We start from the raw sequence: 19677 nt of genomic DNA on the forward strand, positions 1-19677 counted from the left end.
TACATCCTGTATTATACTCCAGAGCTGCACTCACTATTCTGCTGGTGCAGTCACTGTGTACACACATTAAATTACTGATCCTGAGTTACATCCTGTATTATATCCCAGAGCTGCACTCACTATTATGCTGGTGCAGTCACTGTGTACATACATTACATTACTGATCCTGAGTTACATCCTGTATTATACTCCAGAGCTGCACTCACTATTCTGCTGGTGCAGTCACTGTGTACACACATTACATTACTGATCCTGAGTTACATCCTGTATTATACCCCAGAGCTGCACTCACTATTCTGCTGGTGCAGTCACTGTGTACATACATTACATTACTGATCCTGAGTTACATCCTGTATTATACACCAGAGCTGCACTCACTATTCTGCTGGTGCAGTCACTGTGTACATACATTACATTACTGATCCTGAGTTACATCCTGTATTATACTCCAGATCTGCACTCTCTATTCTGCTGGTGCAGTCACTGTGTACATACGTTACATTACTGATCCTGAGTTACATCCTGTATTATACTCCAGAGCTGCACTCACTATTCTGCTGGTGCAGTCACTGTGTACATACATTACTGATCCTGAGTTACATCCTGTATTATACCCCAGAGCTGCACTCACTATTCTGCTGGTGCAGTCACTGTGTAGATACATTACATTACTGATCCCGAGTTACATCCTGTATTATACCCCAGAGCTGCACTCACTATTCTGCTGGTGCAGTCACTGTGTACTTACATTACATTACTGATCCTGAGTTACATCCTGTATTATACTCCAGAGCTGCACTCACTATTCTGCTGGTGCAGTTACTGTTTACATACATTAAATTACTGATCCTGAGTTACATCCTGTATTATACTCCAGAGCTGCACTCACTATTCTGCTGGTGCAGTCACTGTGTACATACATTACATTACTGATCCTGAGTTACCTCCTGTATTATATCCCAGAGCTGCACTCACTATTCTGCTGGTGCAGTCACTGTGTACATACATTATACTACTGATCCTGAGTTACATCCTGTATTATACCCCAGAGCTGCACTCACTATTCTGCTGGTGCAGTCACTGTGTACATACATTACATTACTAATCCTGAGTTACATTCTGTATTATACTCCAGAGCTGCACTCACTATTCTGCTGGTGCAGTCACTGTGTACATACATTACATTACTGATCCTGAGTTACATCCTGTATTTTACCCCAGAGGTGCACTCACTATTCTGCTGGTGCAGTCACTGTGTACATATATTACATTACTGATCCTGAGTTACATCCTGTATTATACTCCAGAGCTGCACTCACTATTCTGCAGGTGCAGTCACTGTGTACATACATTACATTACTGATCCTGAGTTACCTCCTGTATTAAATCCCAGAGCTGCACTCACTATTCTGCTGGTGCAGTCACTGTGTACATACATTACACTACTGATCCTGAGTTACATCCTGTATTATACCCCAGAGCTGCACTCACTATTCTGCTGGTGCAGTCACTGTGTACATACATTACATTACTAATCCTGAGTTACATTCTGTATTATACTCCAGAGCTGCACTCACTATTCTGCTGGTGCAGTCACTGTGTACATACATTACATTACTGATCCTGAGTTACATCCTGTATTTTACCCCAGAGGTGCACTCACTATTCTGCTGGTGCAGTCACTGTGTACATACATTACATTACTGATCCTGAGTTACATCCTGTATTATACTCCAGAGCTGCACTCACTATTCTGCAGGTGCAGTCACTGTGTACATACATTACATTACTGATCCTGAGTTACATCCTGTATTATACCCCAGAGCTGCACTGACTATTCTGCTGGTGCAGTCACTGTGTACATACATTACATTACTGATCCTGAGTTACATCCTGTATTATACCCCAGAGCTGCGCTCACTATTCTGCAGGTGCAGTCACTGTGTACATACATTACATTACTGATCCTGAGTTACATCCTGTATTATACCCCAGAGCTGCACTCACTATTCTGCAGGTGCAGTCACTGTGTACATACATTACATTACTGATCCTGAGTTACATCCTGTATTATACCCCAGAGCTGCGCTCACTTTTCTGCTGGTAGATTCACTGTGTACATACATTACATTACTGATCCTGAGTTACATCCTGTATTATACCCCAGAGCTGCACTCACTATTCTGCTGGTGCAGTCACTGTGTACATACATTACATTACTGATCCTGAGTTACATCCTGTATTATACTCCAGAGCTGCTCTCACTATTCTGCAGGTGCAGTCACTGTGTACATACATTACATTACTGATCCTGAGTTATATCCTGCACTATACCCCAGAGCTGCACTCACTATTCTGCTGGTGCAGTCACTGTGTACATACATTACATTACTGATCCTGAGTTACATCCTGTAGTATATCCCAGAGCTGCACTCACTATTCTGCAGGTGCATTCACTGTGTACATACATTACATTACTGATCCTGAGTTACATCCTGTATTATACTCCAGAGCTGCTCTCACTATTCTGCAGGTGCAGTCACTGTGTACATACATTACATTACTGATCCTGAGTTACATCCTGTATTATACCCCAGAGCTGCGCTCACTTTTCTGCTGGTAGATTCACTGTGTACAGTACATACATTACATTACTGATCCTGAGTTACATCCTGTATTATACCCCAGAGCTGCACTCACTATTCTGCTGGTGCAGTCACTGTGTACATACATTACATTACTGATCCTGAGTTACATCCTGTATTATACTCCAGAGCTGCTCTCACTATTCTGCTGGTGCAGTCACTGTGTACATACATTACATTACTGGTCCTGAGTTACATCCTGTAGTATATCCCAGAGCTGCACTCACTATTCTGCAGGTGCAGTCACTGTGTACATACATTACACTACTGATCCTGAGTTACATCCTGTATTATACCCCAGAGCTGCACTCACTATTCTGCTGGTGCAGTCACTGTGTACATACATTACATTACTGATCCTGAGTTACATCCTGTATTATACTCCAGAGCTGCACTCACTATTCTGCTGGTGCAGTCACTGTGTACATACATTACATTATTGATCCTGAGTTACATCCTGTATTATACCCCAGAGCTGCACTCACTATTCTGCTGGTGCAGTCACTGTGTACATACATTACTGATCCTGAGTTACATCCTGTATTATACCCCAGAGCTGCACTCACTATTCTGCTGGTGCAGTCACTGTGTACATACATTACATTACTGATCCTGAGTTACATCCTGTATTATACTCCAGAGCTGCTCTCACTATTCTGCAGGTGCAGTCACTGTGTACATACATTACATTACTGATCCTGAGTTACATCCTGTATTATACCCCAGAGCTGTACTCACTATTCTGCTGGTGCAGTCACTGTGTACATACATTACATTACTGATCCTGAGTTACATCCTGTATTATACCCCAGAGCTGTACTCACTATTCTGCTGGTGCAGTCACTGTGTACATATATTACATTACTGATCCTGAGTTACATCCTGTATTATACTCCAGAGCTGCGCTCACTATTCTGCTGGTGCAGTCACTGTGTACATACATTACATTACTGATCCTGAGTTACATCCTGTATTATACCCCAGAGCTGCGCTCACTATTCTGCTGGTGCAGTCACTGTGTACATACATTACATTACTGATCCTGAGTTACATCCTGTATTATACTCCAGAGCTGCACTCACTATTCTGCAGGTGCAGTCACTGTGTACATACATTACATTACTGATCCTGAGTTACATCCTGTATTATACTCCAGAGCTGCACTCACTATTCTGCTGGTGCAGTCACTGTCTACATACATTACATTACTGATCCTGAGTTACATCCTGTATTATACTCCAGAGCTGCACTCACTATTCTGCTGGTGCAGTCGCTGTGTACATACATTACATTACTGATCCTGAGTTACATCCTGTATTATACTCCAGAGCTGCACTCACTATTCTGCTGGTGCAATCACTGTGTACATACATTACATTACTGATCCTGAGTTACATCCTGTATTATACCCCAGAGCTGCACTCACTATTCTGCTGGTGCAGTCACTGTGTACATACATTACATTACTGATCCTGAGTTACATCCTGTATTATACCCCAGAGCTGCTCTCACTATTCTGCTGGTGCACTCACTGTGTACATACATTACATTACTGATCCTGAGTTACATCCTGTATTATACTCCAGAGCTGCACTCACTATTCTGCAGGTGCAGTCACTGTGTACATACATTACATTACTGATCCTGAGTTACATCCTGTATTATACCCCAGAGCTGCACTCACTATTCTGCTGGTGCAGTCACTGTGTACATACATTACATTACTGATCCTGAGTTACCTCCTGTATTATACCCCAGAGCTGCGCTCACTTTTCTGCTGGTGCAGTCACTGTGTACATACATTACATTACTGATCCTGAGTTACATCCTGTATTATACCCCAGAGCTGCGCTCACTTTTCTGCTGGTAGATTCACTGTGTACATACATTACATTACTGATCCTGAGTTACCTCCTGTATTATACTCCAGAGCTGCACTCACTATTCTGCTGGTGCAGTCACTGTGTACATACATTACATTACTGATCCTGAGTTACATCCTGTATTATACTCCAGAGCTGCACTCATTATTCTGCTGGTGCAGTCACTGTGTACATACATTACTGATCCTGAGTTACATCCTGTATTATACTCCAGAGCTGCACTCACTATTCTGCTGGTGCAGTCACTGTGTACATACATTACATTACTGATCCTGAGTTACATCCTGTATTATACTCCAGAGCTGCACTCACTATTCTGCTGGTGCAGTCACTGTGTACATACATTACATTACTGATCCTGAGTTACATCCTGTATTATACCCCAGAGCTGCACTCACTACTCTGCTGGTGCAGCCACTGTGTACATACATTACATTACTGATCCTGAGTTACATCCTGTATTATACCCCAGAGCTGCACTCACTATTCTGCTGGTGCAGTCACTGTGTACATACATTACATTACTGATCCTGAGTTACATCCTGTATTATACCCCAGAGCTGCACTCACTATTCTGCTGGTGCAGTCACTGTGTACATACATTACATTACTGATCCTGAGTTACATCCTGTATTATACCCCAGAGCTGCACTCACTATTCTGCTGGTGCAGTCACTGTGTACATACATTACATTACTGATCCTGAGTTACATCCTGTATTATACCCCAGAGCTGCACTCACTATTCTGCTGGTGCAGTCACTGTGTACATACATTACATTACTGATCCTGAGTTACATCCTGTATTATACCCCAGAGCTGCGCTCACTATTCTGCTGGTGCAATCACTGTGTACATACATTACATTACTGATCCTGAGTTACATCCTGTATTATACCCCAGAGCTGCGCTCACTATTCTGCTGGTGCAGTCACTGTGTACATACATTACATTACTGATCTAGAGCTCTATCCTGTATTATACCCCAGAGCTGCACTCACTATTCTGCTGGTGTAGTCACTGTGTACATACATTACATTACTGATCCTGAGTTACATCCTGTATTATACCCCAGAGCTGCACTCACTATTCTGCTGGTGCAGTCACTGTGTACCTACATTACATTACTGATCCTGAGTTACATCCTGTATTATACCCCAGAGCTGCACTCACTATTCTGCTGGTGCAGTCACTGTGTACATACATTACATTACTGATCCTGAGTTACATCCTGTATTATACCCCAGAGTTGCACTCACTATTCTGCAGGTGCAGTCACTGTGTACATACATTACATTACTGATCCTGAGTTACATCCTGTATTATACCCCAGAGCTGCACTCACTTTTCTGCTGGTGCAGTCACTGTGTACATACATTACATTACTGATCCTGAGTTACATCCTGTATTATACCCCAGAGCTGCACTCACTATTCTGCTGGTGCAGTCACTGTGTACATACATTACATTACTGATCCTGAGTTACATCCTGTATTATACCCCAGAGCTGCACTCACTATTCTGCTGCTGCAGTCACTGTGTACATACATTACATTACTGATCCTGAGTTACATCCTGTATTATACCCCAGAGCTGCACTCACTATTCTGCTGGTGCAGTCACTGTGTACATACATTACATTACTGATCCTGAGTTACATCCTGTATTATACCCCAGAGCTGCACTCACTATTCTGCTGGTGCAGTCACTGTGTACATACATTACATTACTGATCCTGAGTTACATCCTGTATTATACCCCAGAGCTGCGCTCACTTTTCTGCTGGTAGATTCACTGTGTACATACATTACATTACTGATCCTGAGTTACCTCCTGTATTATACCCCAGAGCTGCGCTCACTTTTCTGCTGGTGGATTCACTGTATGGCATTTGTAAATCCCTCAGCGGGGTGTATTGCCCAGAAGATGGGTCTGCCTATCCAGCTTGTGGCTGTAGTGAATAGTAATGACATTGTGCACAGAGCTGTACAGCGCGGTGACTTCTCTCTCGGGGACACGGCGATGACATTGGCTTCTGCCATGGATATTCAGGTAGTGATGTCTGCACTCTTTATGCGTCACTTAGACCTTTTCTCCATACGGACTATGACAATATGAGCTCATCTCGTCCTCTGCTGTTCAGGAGCCCTATAATATGGAGCGGATACTGTGGCTGGCTGCAGATTCAGACAGCGCAAAAATCAAAGAGATGATGGATGAATTTAATGGGAGAAAAAGGCTGAAATTACCACAAGCCCTGCACGGAAAGGTAGAGTATAAATCCGCTGAATACGGTAAGACCATTCACCGTACGTTATCTTTGGGTTTGGAATTCAGAGCTGAAAAATTCAGAATATGTGTTTAGAATGTACAGTTGGTACTAAATTGGATAAGATCATTGTTGACGCCACGAGCGGTAGACGCGCTCTGCTTCCCCATTTCGAAGACTGGGGGCTTTGCAATTTCAAGGCTCCTTTCTTTCAACTGCGCTGAGGGTGTTTTCAAAGGCTCTGGCTCCATTCATGGATTTGGTCCACACCAGGGGGTGGTGGTAATTCACTACCTGGATGATTTTGTGGTCAATGTGCCTTCCTTTTCCCAGTATATGGAGAGTTTGCAGATTGTTTTAGATTCCCTGGAACAATTCAGATGGATTATTTCCAACACAGTGGCTTTGGTTCCTATGGATGGTATTCGATACAGTTCGAGGCTATCACTCAGTTCTGGGCACCGGTGCTCAGGAAGGATATAATGGAACTAGAGAGAGTACAAAGGAGGGCAACAAAATTAATAAAGGGGATGGGAGAACTACAATACCCAGATAGATTAGCGAAATTAGGATTATTTAGTCTAGAAAAAAGACGACTGAGGGGCGATCTAATAACCATGTATAAGTATATAAGGGGACAATACAAATATCTCGCTGAGGATCTGTTTATACCAAGGAAGGTGACGGGCACAAGGGGGCATTCTTTGCGTCTGGAGGAGAGAAGGTTTTTCCACCAACATAGAAGAGGATTCTTTACTGTTAGGGCAGTGAGAATCTGGAATTGCTTGCCTGAGGAGGTGGTGATGGCGAACTCAGTCGAGGGGTTCAAGAGAGGCCTGGATGTCTTCCTGGAGCAGAACAATATTGTATCATACAATTATTAGGTTCTGTAGAAGGACGTAGATCTGGGGATTTATTATGATGGAATATAGCCTGAACTGGATGGACAAATGTCTTTTTTCGGCCTTACTAACTATGTTACTATGTTACTCAAATTCTCTGTCCAAATTCTGAAGCGACCAGAGAGACATTCGCTCTATTTTTGCATGAGAGCCTTGGGGAAGATGGTAGCAACGGTCGAGGCAGTCTAGTTTTCACAATTTCATTTGAGGCCCCTACAGAACACACTTTTGGCCCGTTGGGACAGGTCAATACAGTCTCTAGACTGTTCAGTCGTCATTCCACTTCACTGTTGCCAGGGTCTCAGGTGGTGGTTGACATCGCCATTATTAATCCAGGGTCACGTCTTCTGACCCATCTAGTGGCAGGTTCTGACCACAGATACCAGCCTTATTGGGTGAGGGGCCATCTTCTGCCACTTATCAGTTCAGGGATCCTTCAACAGTCAAGAGAGACTCCTTATGGCCAATGTGTTGGAGCTCAGAGCTGTCTGGCCGGCTTTTCTACATTGGCAGCACCTATTGCTAGGATTGCTCATCATGGTCGGGTCAGGCAATGCCACGGCAATGACCTACTGCACATCAACCACCAAGGAGGGACCCTGAATCTCTCTTCCATGTCAGAGATGGCAGAGATACTACAATGGGCAGAGGACAAAGTTCCTCTGATCTCGGCGATTCGTATATCCGGAGTGGACAACTGGTTAGCAGACGTCTTCAACCACCAGCAGGTATTGGCAGAAGAATGGGCTCTTCGCCCAGATTTGAGAAGATTTGTCATGAGTGGAGCACACCAGATGTCGATCTGCTGGCATCCAGACTATACCACAAGGTGCCAAGATTCATTGCAAGATCTCGGGATTCTCAGGCAGTCGTGACCAACGCACTGGAAATTCGTTGGTCCTAGTTCTCGCTGCCTTACCTATTCTTGCCTTTATTTCTTCTGCCCAGACTCCTCAGGGAGGTCAAAGCAGAGTAAATTCCAGTTATCCACATCGCAACAGATTGGCCTCGGAGGGTCTAGTACGCGGACGAAATCAACCTTTGGGCAGATGTCCCTTGGACGCTTCCTCACCATCCAGATCTGCTGTCTCTGGGTTCATTCTTCTACCAGAATTTACAGTCACTCAGTTAAACGGCATGGCTGTTAAAGCCTCTCTCGATACAAGTGTATGAAGCGAGGCCGCACCCACTAGACCAGCTCTGGTTGGGATTATGTATAATGCATACATACCCTCTGGTCCTGGATTCATAAGTCTGCAGTCGTACGGAGGGACAGAAGACTTTTCGATTTGGACCAGACAACCACTATAATCTTGTCTTGGAGTATCCTCATTCTCCACCATTTGAGCCTGTCGGAGAGATTTGTGCTCTTCATCTTGCCTATAAAGTAGCTTTCCTTAGAGCCGTCACCTCTATTAGGAGAGAATCAGAATTTGCTCCTTTCCTCATCCTGCGCCAGAATAATGGAGCTTGAGACTTGTTCTGTCCTTCCTCCCCAAGGGGCTTCGTCATTCCACCTTAACGAGAACATCATCTTACCTTCCTTTCGCCCTGCGCCTTCTCATCCGAGCGAGAAGGCTCTATACGAATGTTGTCAGAGCCGCACGGTGCCATTTATCAGCCACCGACCTATTTAGACAGTCTGATTCTATGTTTGTCACACCCGTTGGCCCTCGCAGGATTAGAACATCTATCATCAGGCCTGTAGAGTGAAGGGGGTGCCTCCTTTTAGGGTTAAGGTGCACTCTACGCGGCAGTGGGGGCTTTCTGTGTGGTTTGCCACTAGGCATTGGTCTTGTAACTCTGTAAAGCAGCTATTTAGTCATCAGTACATACCTTCTCTAGGTATTACAGGGTCCACACCTTTGCTTTTTCAGATGCAAGCCATGGCAGGAAGATTTCGCAGGTGGCAGTTGCTCAAGCTTTGGCCTCGGCAACACTGGAGATTTTGGTGGTAACAGTATATTATTTATTTTCCCACTCCAGGGACAGCTTTAGGACATCCCTTGATTCTCCGTGTCCCCCAACGAAGCGAGTGAGAAATCAACATTTTCGGTAGTCACCGTAAAATCTGTTTCTCGATCGTCTTCATTGGGGGAAACAGCATCCACCCTTAGTTGTTCGGCTGGATCGATTTTATGTTATTTTCTTCTCTCAGGGTGTCATTGCATTATTTTTGTCCAAATGCGTTAATGTTTTTTATTTTTCCTGCTGCCTTCTCACTAAACTGAGGGAGCCCGAGGCTAACAAGCAAGGTATAGTGCACTGGGGAGGAGCCAATTTTCATGTAGAATGTAATACTACTATCAGCCTCCAGGTGGCAGCAGACTATCCCATGCTTCTATGTGTCCCCAAATGAAGACTATTGAAATATTTTACAGTGAGTACCAACATATTAATTTTCTGTGTCCTCCTCTCTTTGCAGGGAATTTGGAGCTGTAAATCACAGAATTAGGGCTCAGATTGCCATTAAGAAATATGGAATAAATTATCAGCCCACATTAGATTAGATTACAAAACTAAAATATTAAAATAAGAATCTATTCACTTTAATCAATTGTTAAGGGGAATCGGTCATCAGCATTATGCTATTTAATCTGAGAGCACCATAATATAGAGCAGGTGAGCCTGATTCCAGGGATGTGTCACTCATTAGGCTGTGTGTTGTTGTTTCAATACAATCAGTGTTTTATCAGCTGGAGATTATCATTGCAGGACTAGTGCTCAAGTGCAGGCAAGTCAGTTTAATTTGTGTAGCCCTGCCCCCACCACTGATTGGCAGCTTGCAGACAGTGTACACAGGAAGCTGCCAATCAGGGGTGTGGGCGGGGTTATACACAGCTCAGCATTTTGACTACTGCTACATCTACAGCAGAGAAAACAGGAATTCTATCAAAACTGCAATGAGCAGTTTAGTAAGTGACAAATCACTGGAATCAGGGTGTCTGCCCCTACATCATGCTGCTCTCAGATCACATAGCAAAAAACAGGTGACAGATTATCTTTAAATATGTGTAGGGACATTGATGGACAAAATGTTAACCAGATAGGTCCCTCCAGGTACTAATTTGACTCTTGTTCATTAGCAGATTTGAAAGCTTCTTATCTACCTGAGATGTGTCTTGTCCTAGTGTGATATAACAAGTATAAAGCACTACTATTAATAGTGATATTACTAGTAATAACGATAATAGTGATTGCAGCAGTAAGAGATTTCCACTGTTTCCCCATCTCTTACAGCTTCTAGGAATGATGAAATCCTGCTCAGTCACAGATGAGAACATCCTGCACACCATAAGACGCTGCTGGCAGGAGAACCAGTATCTACTCTGTCCACACTCCGCTGTTGCCGTTTATTACCATTATCAGCAATTCAACATCAATCAAAACTTGTAAGAACTGATTCATTACAAAGAGTTACTGCTGCTTGATTTATGCTTTTACATTATTTATTATTTTTTTAGATTTGTTTTTGTCCTATGCATGTTGTCAGCATTATTCTAAAATTAAACTCCACTCATTTAGTTAATAAGTTTTCACCATCACAACATGTGGCAGAGAGCTCCATAGTCTCACTGCTCATCCAGTAAAGAATCCATAGTCTCACTGCTCATACAGTAAAGAATCTATAGTCTCCCTGCTTATCCAGTAAAGAATCCATAGTCTCACTGTTCTTACAGTAAAGAATCTATAGTCTCACTGCTCATACAGTAAAGAATCCATAGTCTCACTGCTCATACAGTAAAGAATCTATAGTCTCCCTGCTTATCCAGTAAAGAATCCATAGTCTCAATACTCATACAGTAAAGAATCCATAGTCACTGCTCATACAGTAAAGAATCTATAGTCTCACCACTCATACAGTAAAGAATATATAGTCTCCCTGCTTATCCAGTAAAGAATCCATAGTCTCACTACTCATACAGTAAAGAATCCATAGTCACTGCTCATACAGTAAAGAATCTATAGTCTCACCACTCATACAGTAAAGAATATATTGTCTCCCTGCTTATCCAGTAAAGAATCCATAGTCTCACTACTCATACAGTGAAGAATATATAGTCTCCCTGCTTATCCAGTAAAAAATCCATAGTCTCACTGCTCATCCAGTAAAGACTCCATAGTCACTGCTCATACAGTACAGAATCTATAGTCTCACTACTCATACAGTAAAGAATATATTGTCTCCCTGCTTATCCAGTAAAGAATCCATAGTCTCACTGTTCTTACAGTAAAGAATCCATAGTCTCACTGTTCATACAGTAAAAAATCCATAGTCTCTCTGCTCATACAGTAAAGAATCTATAGTCTCACAGCTCATACAGTAAAGAATCTATAGTCTCCCTGCTCATCCAGTAAAGAATCCATAGTCTCACTACTCAAACAGTAAAGAATCCATAGTCTCACTGCTCATACAGTTAAAAATCCATAGTCTCACTGCTCATACAGTAAAAAATCCATAGTCTCACTGCTCATCCAGTAAAGAATCTATAGTCTCACTACTCATACAGTAAAGAATCTATAGTCTCCCTGCTCATCCAGTAAAGAATCCATAGTTTCACTGCTCATCCTGTAAAGAATCCATAGTCTCACTGCTCATCCAGTAAATAATCCATAGTCTCACTGCTCATCCTGTAAAGAATCCATAGTCTCACTGCTCTTACAGTAAAGAATCCATAGTCTCACTGCTCATCCAGTAAAGAATCTATAGTCTCACTACTCATACAGTAAAGCATCCATAGTCTCACTGCTCATGCAGTAAAGAATCCATAGACTCACTTCTCTTACAATAAATAATCCATAGTCTCACTGCTCACAGTAAATAATCCATAGTCTCACTGCTCTCACAGTAAAGAATCCATAGTCTGACTGCTCATACAGTAAAGAATCCATAGTCTCACTGCCCATACAGTAAAGAATCCATAGTCACTGCTCATACAGTAAAGAATCCATAGTCTCACTGCTCATACAGTAAATAATACATAGTCTCACTGCTCACACAGTAAAGAATCCTTAGTCTCACTGCTCACACAGTGAAGAATCCTTAGTCACACTACTCATATAGTAAAGAATCCATAGTCTCACTGCTCATATAGTAAATAATTCATAGTCTCACTGCTCATACAGAAAAGAATCCATTGTCTCACTGCTCATACAGTAAAGAATCCATAGTCTCACTGCTCTTACAGTAAAGAATCCATAGTTCACTGCTCATACAGTAAAGAATCCATAGTCTCACTGCTCATACAGTAAAGAATCCATAGTCTCACTGCTCACACAGTAAAGAATCCATAGTCTCACCGCTCATATAGTAAAGAATCCATAGTCTAAGGCCGGAGTCACACTAGTGTTTGGTTTCTCATGGCACTCGGCTCCAGCTCTGCTACGAACGTTAGCCAAGAGTCAGTTCCCTGTGCTTCAATCCTTTCGCATGTGAGAATGGATTGGAGCACAGGTGCGTAGAAGATGGAGAAATTAATTTCTCCATGTCCTCCATTGCCTGTGTCCGCGGGAATCTGAGTGTAGTGCAATGTTTCACATACACCCATAGACTTGCATGGGTGCGTGCAAACTGATTCTCGGCATGAAAGAACAATCGCAGATGTGAGCTGCCTCATAGAGTAACATTAGTGCAATACAATTTTTTTATCAGACTACAGTCTTCCAATTGCATCACAAGTTCTCTTACAGTAAAGAATCCATAGTCTAACTGCTCTTACAGTAAAAAATCCATAGTCTAACTGCTCTTACAGTAAAGAATTCATAGTCACACTTTCATGCAGTAAATAATCCATAGTCTCACTGCTCATACAGTAAAGAATCCATAGACTCACTTCTCTTACAATAAATAATCCATAGTCTCACTGCTCATACAGTAAAGAATCCATAGTCTCACTGCTCTTACAGTAAAGAATCCATAGTCTCACTGCTCTTACAGTAAAGATTCCATAGTCTCACTGCTCATACAGTAAAGAATCCATAGTCTCACTGCTCATACAGTAAAGAATCCATAGAATCACTTCTCATACAGTAAAGAATCCATAGTCTCACTGCTCACACAGTAAAGAATCCATAGTCTCACTGCTCATTCAGTAAAGAATCCATAGACTCACTTCTCTTACAATAAATAATCCATAGTCTCACTGCTCATCCAGTAAAGAATCCATAGTCTGACTGCTCACACAGTAAAGAATCGATAGTCTCACTGCTCATTCAGTAAAGAATCCATAGACACACTTCTCTTACAATAAATAATCCATAGTCTCACTGCTCACACAGTAAAGAATCCATAGTCTCACTGCTCACTCAGTAAAGAATCCATAGACTCACTTCTCTTACAATAAATAATCCATAGTCTCACTGCTCATACAGTAAAGAATCCATAGTCTCACTGCTCATTCAGTAAAGAATCCATAGACTCACTTCTCTTACAATAAATAATCCATAGTCTCACTGCTCACACAGTAAAGAATCCATGGTGTCACTGCTCATTCAGTAAAGAATCCATAGACTCACTTCTCTTACAATAAATAATCCATAGTCTCACTGCTCTTATAGTAAAGCATCTATAGTTGCAGTGCTCACACAGTAAAGAATCTAAAGTCTCATTGCTCAAACTGAAAAGAATCCATAGTCTCACTGTTCATACAGTAAAGAATCCATAGTCTCACTACTCACTCAGTAAAGAATCCATAGTCGCACTGTTCATACAGTAAATAATCAATAGTGTTACTGCTCTTACTGTAAAGAATCCATAGTCTCACAGCTCATACAGTAAAGAATCCATAATCTCACTGCTCATACAGTAAATAATCAATAGTGTTACTGCTCTTACTGTAAAGAATCCATAGTCTCACTGCTCATACAGTAAATAATCAATAGTGTTACTGCTCTTACTGTAAAGAATCCATAGTCTCACAGCTCATACAGTAAAGAATCCATAGTCACACTGTTCATACAGTAAATAATCAATAGTGTTACTGCTCTTACTGTAAAGAATCCATAGTCTCACAGCTCATACAGTAAAGAATCCATAGTCTCACTGCTCATACAGTAAATAATCAATAGTGTTACTGCTCTTAATGTAAAGAATCCATAGTCTCACAGCTCATACAGTAAAGAATCCATAGTCGCACTGTTCATACAGTAAATAATCAATAGTGTTACTGCTCTTACTGTAAAGAATCCATAGTCTCACAGCTCATACGGTAAATAATCCATAGTCACACTGCTCATACAGTAAAGAATCCATACTCATTGCTTTTATTGTAAAGAATCCATAGTCTCATTACTCATACAGTAAATAATCCATAGTCTCACTGCTCTTACAGTAAAGAATCCATAGTCACACTGCTCATACAGTAAAGAATCCATAGTCTCACTACTTTTATTGTAAAGAATCAATAGTATCACTACTCATACACTAAAGAATCCATAGTCTCACTGCTCTTACAGTAAAGAATCCATAGTCTCACTGCTCATACACTAAAGAATCTATAGTCGCACTGTTCATACAGTAAATAATCACTAGTGTTACTGCTCTTACTGTAAAGAATCACTGTGTGTGATGATAATGATTAAACCTTTTTTCCACTAGACATAGTGGATGCTCCCTTATCACTGATCATTATACAGATCTCTTTCCTGCATTTTCATATATTTGTACATTGTAATAACATCGCATCTAAGCCTTCGCTTGGTGTCAGCCAAGTCTGGTGTTTGGAGCTCTGTTGCTGTACTATCTGTGGTGTGGAGTTTAGCAGCGGTGTGCACAAGCTAAGTGCTGAGTTTTTGTTACCTTGTTCCTTTGTTGTTTGTGCATTCCCTTTTCGTATTGTGTTCCCCTCACTCTCATATTGTGTCATCCTGTTTATTTGCTTTCTGGTGCTGTTTACTTTGTTCACCTCCTGGGGTGGGGGTTGGCGGTTTAGCTCAGGGTTTAATCAGGAGATAGGGACAGGTCAGTGTCTTGGGCCTCCCTACCTTCAAGGGTACCCCCAAGTTAAGGAAAGACAGGGCTCCCCCTAGCCTGAGGGGCAGTTTAGGGGCCCATATTCCTCATCTCCTGTTTTCCCATTATTGCCCTGTGACAGACCCAGTCCGTGGCCCTGGGCGCTCAAGTAAAAGGGGAAAGGTCTCTTCACACTGTGACTACGAGCTCTGGAGTGCTGCTGTACCTTAGGTTTAAGAAGAGCAGGTCACTTTAAGCTCTCTGCCCTCCGGTTCTATTGTGGGACTTGCAGTTCCACACAGCCTCGGGCTCCCGGTGCCCAGTTTCTGCGCTTAGCTTAGAGGGGCCCAATCGCAGCCCTCCTCTAGCTCTTAGGTTCTTCTGTGCTCCCTTACTCTCTGCTTGTCTGCACAGACTATCTCACTTGGTCTCCCAGGACCAACTGTCTAACTCCTCCTCCAGACCAGGATGTACAGTGGGGCAAAAAAGTATTTAGTCAGTCAGCAATAGTGCAAGTTCCACCACTTAAAAAGATGAGAGGCGTCTGTAATTTACATCATAGGTAGACCTCAACTATGGGAGACAAACTGAGAAAAAAAAATCCAGAAAATCACATTGTCTGTTTTTTTAACATTTTATTTGCATATTATGGTGGAAAATAAGTATTTGGTCAGAAACAAACAATCAAGATTTCTGGCTCTCACAGACCTGTAACTTCTTCTTTAAGAGTCTCCTCTTTCCTCCACTCATTACCTGTAGTAATGGCACCTGTTTAAACTTGTTATCAGTATAAAAAGACACCTGTGCACACCCTCAAACAGTCTGACTCCAAACTCCACTATGGTGAAGACCAAAGAGCTGTCAAAGGACACCAGAAACAAAATTGTAGCCCTGCACCAGGCTGGGAAGACTGAATCTGCAATAGCCAACCAGCTTGGAGTGAAAAAATCAACAGTGGGAGCAATAATTAGAAAATGGAAGACATACAAGACCACTGATAATCTCCCTCGATCTGGGGCTCCACGCAAAATCCCACCCCGTGGGGTCAGAATGATCACAAGAACGGTGAGCAAAAATCCCAGAACCACACGGGGGGACCTAGTGAATGAACTGCAGAGAGCTGGGACCAATGTAAGGCAATGTAGGCCTACCATAAGTAACACACTACGCCACCATGGACTCAGATCCTGCAGTGCCAGACGTGTCCCACTGCTTAAGCCAGTACATGTCCGGGCCCGTCTGAAGTTTGCTAGAGAGCATTTGGATGATCCAGAGGAGTTTTGGGAGAATGTCCTATGGTCTGATGAAACCAAACTGGAACTGTTTGGTAGAAACACAACTTGTCGTGTTTGGAGGAAAAAGAATACTGAGTTGCATCCATCAAACACCATACCTACTGTAAAGCATGGTGGTGGAAACATCATGCTTTGGGGCTGTTTCTCTGCAAAGGGGCCAGGACGACTGATCCGGGTACATGAAAGAATGAATGGGGCCATGTATCGTGAGATTTTGAGTGCAAACCTCCTTCCATCAGCAAGGGCATTTAAGATGAAAAGTGGCTGGGTCTTTCAACATGACAATGATCCAAAGCACACCGCCAGGGCAACGAAGGAGTGGCTTCGTAAGAAGCATTTCAAGGTCCTGGAGTGGCCTAGCCAGTCTCCAGATCTCAACCCTATAGAAAACCTTTGGAGGGAGTTGAAAGTCCGTGTTGCCAAGCGAAAAGCCAAAAACATCACTGCTCTAGAGGAGATCTGCATGGAGGAATGGGCCAACATACCAACAACAGTGTGTGGCAACCTTGTGAAGACTTACAGAAAACGTTTGACCTCTGTCATTGCCAACAAAGGATATGTTACAAAGTATTGAGATGAAATTTTGTTTCTGACCAAATACTTATTTTCCATCATAATATGCAAATAAAATGTTAAAAAAACAGACAATGTGATTTTCTGGATTTTTTTTTCTCAGTTTGTCTACCATAGTTGAGGTCTACCTTTGATGTAAATTACAGACGCCTCTCATCTTTTTAAGTGGTGGAACTTGCACTATTGCTGACTGACTAAATACTTTTTTGCCCCACTGTATATGGAGGGAAACTCCCCTTAAACTGGGTTTAGAGCTCCCACTCCTGGCCTGGATTCAGAAAGTGTTGCATGTACAGCTTACCTGCCAAAGGGATCCCTCCTGCCTCCAAGCATGGCATTACCCTCCCCGAGAGGAAGGCAGCACCACTGTGGTACCCGAACTCTTGGGGTGATATTACATTTTTCTCGTCTGTGTTAATTACCTTGCTGAGTTTAGCAGTATGGTCAAATATGGAAATTGTGCTATAAATGCCCTGCATCAACTAACTAATAAATTAAAAAGAAGAGGGCCCAATACTGACCCTTTTGATCCACCACTGTTAACTCTGAGTCAATAATGTATTGTATTAATAGCCCATGGTTTCAGTAAGATATGTCTGTATTGTATTGAACAACATAGTGGAATTTAGTCAAAATAAGGCTTTTCACGAGTATGTGTTGTAAAGATAGCACCCTCTGCTCCAGATCCCCATTATTAGCTTCAGTCTCCTTGCCCATATATTTTCATAGCTAGTATGTGTGTGATACTGACAGAAAGAGCCCGCATAATAAGAATGTGTCATGTACGGCCCAGTGTCAGTATGCTGTTTTAAAGGCCCAGTATTTACATTTACAGTCACAAGGCAATTGACTAAAGACAATTTTTCTGGTTCATTTTAAGATTAATTTGCAAAATTATCACATTTTCATTCCACAGACTTAGATGCTGTTTGGCCCCGGCGTCGGCAGCTAAATTCCAGGACGTTATTCTTCGAGCCGATCTTGTACCGGAGATACCGCCAGAGATCGAGGCATTGATGAAGCGGGAAACACGGTCCATATTCCTCAAAAAGCAAGATGACTGGGAGAAAGTGATGCGTGAGAAAATAGAAGCTATCGCCCAGAAGAGGATGTAAAAGATTGGCACTCTCCGCAAGGAGAAATTTGGCAAGGCTCGTTAAAGGGTCGATATTGACTTTTAGGGTTGCGATATCCAGTAGATAAAGTCATCTTCCTTCTGAAGAGGTTATTTGCAAAGCTAAATATATTTAGAAATTTGAGATCTGTGAAATATTACATGTTCACCAGTTTTAGGATCGGGCCTTTAAATGGATGGGTTGGGTTAACCAAGGCAGAAAACACCTTTTTGGAACTGTTTTATGCATCTTTTCATAATTTAAAAGAAGCAAAGTTAATAAATAAAATACGGTAAATTTGAACCCCAAGCTGCTCCAATGCTGTTCCTTCAGCGTTGTCTCTTATTTTTGTTTTATAACATTTGCTGCATATTTAGATAATTGTTTTTTAGATGTTTACAATAGACTGACTATGTATACTGTTTTATACTCTTTAGAGAGCTCGTACAACCAGAGCGGTCTAAAAAAAAAATCTATATTCACCAACATATGACTTACACGACCCCTCTCTGACACCCACTGCAGCTCTTCTTTCCTTTGTGGGTCTTCTTCCCTCCTCTTCTGACATTGCTGGTTTAATGACTGCGGCCAATCATTGGCGGCAGCAGTAGTAACCCTGCTGAACCCGGTTAAAAAAGGGATCACATAGCTCCTTAAATACACTAAATTATGCTGCATAGCGCCGCAAGGAAGAGTTTAACCGGAGCAGTGGTCATGCACTCAAAGTCTATGGAAGTGACATGGGAGGAACAAGGTGACTCAAGACCCCCATTCTCGTGATCTCTAGGACCCCAGCAATCACACATTTATCACCAATCCTGGCGATGGGCTATTAATGTTCTTGTTAAACTACTGGCACAGAAGGAACAGTTGCGACCGCTGCCTGTAAAGTGTTTGCCAGAGGGAGAAGGCTCCTTCTGTCATTCAGGCCGTACCATAGAATGATATTAATTTACAGTAAACTGTGTAAAACATCATAAAGAACACTACTGAAACTTTTTTTTTGCATTCTTTTCCCCCAATTAATGAAAGCTAATCAATAAAA

The 19677-nt window shown here is 42.2% G+C and overlaps 1 protein-coding gene across 6 annotated transcripts in view; it reads left to right on the forward strand.

The window, feature by feature from the left end:
• THNSL2 (threonine synthase like 2) overlaps window positions 1–18939 on the forward strand; it is a 90480-nt gene extending 71541 nt beyond the window's left edge. For 5 of the 6 annotated variants that reach the window (XM_069744948.1, XM_069744946.1, XM_069744950.1 and 2 more), the window contains 4 exons: window positions 6434–6579; window positions 6671–6796; window positions 10939–11090; window positions 18434–18939. In XM_069744948.1, coding sequence (XP_069601049.1) covers window positions 6434–6579; window positions 6671–6796; window positions 10939–11090; window positions 18434–18632 — 623 coding nt within the window. In that variant the 3' untranslated portion in view covers window positions 18633–18939. Of the gene's footprint in view, window positions 1–6433; window positions 6580–6670; window positions 6797–10938; window positions 11115–18433 lie in introns of all 6 variants that reach the window. The other variant, XM_069744951.1, reaches the window with a different exon arrangement.
• Window positions 18940–19677: the final 738 nt, after the last annotated feature.

This window comes from Ranitomeya imitator, chromosome 1 (assembly GCF_032444005.1).
Source record: "Ranitomeya imitator isolate aRanImi1 chromosome 1, aRanImi1.pri, whole genome shotgun sequence".
Lineage (NCBI taxonomy): Eukaryota > Metazoa > Chordata > Amphibia > Anura > Dendrobatidae > Ranitomeya > Ranitomeya imitator.